This window comes from Microtus ochrogaster, chromosome 21 (assembly GCF_000317375.1).
Source record: "Microtus ochrogaster isolate Prairie Vole_2 chromosome 21, MicOch1.0, whole genome shotgun sequence".
NCBI lineage: Eukaryota > Metazoa > Chordata > Mammalia > Rodentia > Cricetidae > Microtus > Microtus ochrogaster.
Window position 1 is genome coordinate 3,368,718 of NC_022022.1, and position 3,361 is coordinate 3,372,078.

The 3,361-nt window shown below is 46.5% G+C and overlaps 1 protein-coding gene across 1 annotated transcript; it reads left to right on the forward strand.

Moving 5' to 3' along the window:
* Positions 1 to 1,714: 1,714 nt before the first annotated feature.
* On the forward strand, positions 1,715 to 3,001 carry Mllt11 (MLLT11, transcription factor 7 cofactor). Its single transcript, XM_026783901.1, has one exon. It carries the CDS (start codon positions 1,721 to 1,723, stop codon positions 1,988 to 1,990), a length of 270 nt encoding a protein of 89 aa, XP_026639702.1. The 5' UTR covers positions 1,715 to 1,720; the 3' UTR covers positions 1,991 to 3,001.
* Positions 3,002 to 3,361: the final 360 nt, after the last annotated feature.

Genomic DNA, 3,361 nt, shown 5'->3' on the forward strand with positions numbered 1-3,361 from the left:
TGTAGACCAGGCTGGTCTCGAACTCACAGAGATCCGCCTGCCTCTGCCTCCCGAGTGCTGGGATTAAAGGCGTGTGCCACCACCGCCCGGCTGGAAAGACTTTTTGAAACTTCTATTTTTAGTGGCAGTGGAATGTTCTTTTTGCTCCTTTGGGAACATTTAAACTAAAGCTTCTTGCCCTTTCCCTGGCCAGTAAATAATCCACGAAGGCTCCAGAGAGCTCTGCTAGTCACAGTGTCAGGGAGGTGTGGGCTGCATGAGAAGCAAAGGTACCACAACTGATTGTTAACTCCCGAGGCAGAGGCAGGCAGATCTCAGGGAGTTCAAGGCCAGCCTGGTCTACAAAGCAAGTTCTAGGACAGCCAGAGAAGCCCTTGAAAAACAAACAAACAAAAAAAACCCAAAAAACATGAAAAGAGGAGTTGGGCATAGTGACATATGCCTGTAACCTCTGATCTCTCCATCAGCTCTTGGTGAGTTCAAGGCCATCCTGGCCTGCATAGGAAGACCCTATCTGTCAAGGCACTGTTCTTTCCCCTGTAAGCTTTGCTCCCTTACCTGGTGCTTCCAGCCTGCTTGCTCTCGGTTGTCAGCGGGAAAAGATCGTGGTGTAGCAGAAGGAAGCTGTCCTAGCATCTGGGTTTGTCCTGAGAAGAGATGGGCCAGAGAGACATAGTGAGGATTTGTTACTCTGCGGACAAAGAAGTGAGAGTACGAAGTGTCCACTGTGCTAATAAGGGCAAATTAGTGTTTACATGTAAGGTCTAGCTCCTGCTTTACCCGAAAGTAGATGGTTTTGGTTTTTATTTTTCCCTTTTGAAACAGCCTTGGAACGCATTCTGTAGACCAGGCTAGCCTAGAACTCAGAGATCGCCTGCTTTTGCCTCCCGAGTGCTGGGCCACCATGCCCAGCCTAGTAGGTGTGTTTTTAGCCATAGAGAAACTTTTGGTCTTATAAACTCGTAAAATATATCCAGTCCATCGTGATCTGTAACCAGAACAGGATGGAGTCAGGTAAGATTCTGCAGGGTGCTGGGGAAAGCTCTGGGGTGGCTAGGTAGGTGGAGCTCACCACTCTGGGGGAGATGTCCTGGAGGAGGTGAGTTCGTTGCCCTTAACGGCGAGAGGAAATGTGAACATGTCATGGAAGACCTTTACAGACACCACAGCTTGGGAATGTGTAGGGTCCTTGACCAGTACATGTAAAGTCCTGCCTTTGGTTCTCAGCACAGTTAACTCAGTGGAGCAGGCCTGTGACTCGGGAGGCTGAGGCAGAAAGATTTCAAGTTCAAGGTTGGACTGGGCAAGTCAGTAAGAGCCTGTCTAAAAATAAAGGTAACAAGAGGGCTTAGGGTATAATTCAGAGTATTTGCCTAGACACCCCAGCGTCTGTTAACCCCTCAATACCGCACACAAAGAGTGGGGCCAGACTTCAGCTCAGAAATCAGACCTAAGCGGATGGATATACAGCTCCTGCCTGCTGTGTATAAGACCCGAGGTATATTACTGCGGGGAAATATTAGAGCTAAGGTGAGCCTGCTGCAGTGGAGAAGTTAGGAGCTGGTGCAGAATCGTAATAGAAAGTTCTGGTACTTGTCTTAAAATCCTAGGCATATTTACCAGAGCAAACAAAAAGATCAGCTTAAGCAAGGGAAGGCTCGGGCAAGGAGCTTGCTCTGGCATGAAGATTAACAAGTGACTTGCTCTTCCCCAGGGAATTATGAGGGACCCTGTGAGTAGCCAGTACAACTCCTTCCTTTTCTGGAGGATGCCCATCCCAGAACTGGATCTGTCGGAGCTGGAAGGCCTGGGCCTGTCAGATACGTCTACCTACAAGAGCACAGACAGCAACGGTGGCAAAATGGGCGGTCAAGCAAGCGGAGCAGAGCAGAAGAACCCAGAAGGTGATCCCCTCCTTGAGTTCAGTACCTTCAACTTCTGGAGAGCTCCCATTGCCAGCATCCACTCTATCGACTTGGACTTGCTCTAAAGCCAAAGCTTCTCTCTCCCACCCCTACCCCACTGCCTTCCCTTTTAAGCCCGGTCCTTTCTAAGCCTTTCCCATCTAATACTGTTTTCTTCCCTCTATTGTGCTGGTGGTGCTGATGAATCTGCCAATTGAATTGTATGTTTGTATGTATTTATGTATTTATTTCTTATTTATTTATTTATTTATTTATCTGCCTACTCCATTTCTCTCAAAAGCCTTCTAGGCACAAAGTCAAGGGTTCAGTCACAGGAGTACTAGATCACGGGATTTCCACCCCAACCCCAAGGATATTAACTAGTTCCAGAAAACCATCTGTATTGGGGCACCAGAGAGAAATACAGTTGTGCAAAATGGGAAACCGATTTTTTTTTACATTACATTTTAATCGGCTTCAGAGATTCCTTGATCCTCTCTGATTTCCTGCACAAGGCCAGTAAGCAAATATTTCAAGAAGTAGTGAGGACCTGGAGGTTCTGAAATGCTTCCTACAAAACAGGATGCCTAAAAGGCTAGGTAGTAAGTTCTGTTTCTTGTTGTGCAGAAACATGGGTGGTCATGGGTACGAGAGGAAATAACACGTCCTGGAGAACGGGAGTGAGGAAAAGCATGGGATGCACCTCACAACTCCGCTCCCAGCTGTGGGTTGGGAACTTTGAGAGAACAGATTTCAGTCTTCATGGGAAAACCTTGGTGTAGGATAATCCATAAAAGGCAAAAGATTTATATGATCTAAAGAGAAACCAGAGTAGTATTAGCATAATTTATATAAAATTGTGATTCAGTCATGGAACAGGTGGAGTGTTTTGGTTCTTAGCACTTTAGCTTTGCCCTTCTGTAGTTGCAGTATGTGATGGGAGCCAGTGGTTCCTGGGCATAGTTCTTCAGCCACTGGAAGACCGTGAAATAAGCAATTATATTCAGACCCTACACCTGTCCCTCTTCCTTCCAAAGTTATTGCTGCTGATTTGTGCTGCCATTGTTCATTTATTTAATAAAGATGTTAAAGCCTAAGTGTGGGTTTGTGTTTCCTCTCTTCTCATTGAAGTACTACAGCTCTCAGAATTTACTCGTTCTCACATTCAGCTTTTCATTTTCTCTTTCTAATACTGACTGCGGAAGAACTGTTCAGGATGGATGGCGCTTAGTGGTCGGAGTGCTTGAGTTCCTCAGGAAGCAGCCGGTGCTCTTAAACACTAAGCCACATCTCAAGCCCGTTCTCTTTTTGTTTTCTCTGTATAACAGTCCTGGAACTTGCTTTGTAGACCAGGTTGGTCTTAAACTCAAAAAGATCCGCCTGGGGGACTGGAGAGATGGCTCAGAGGTTAAGAGCACTGGCTGCTCTTCCAGAGGTCCTGAGTTCAATTCCCAGCA

Excerpts from the sequence above, each read along its gene's own strand:
- Mllt11 (XM_026783901.1), top strand. The coding sequence starts at position 1,721 with ATGAGGGACCCTGTGAGTAGCCAGTACAACTCCTTCCTTTTCTGGAGG.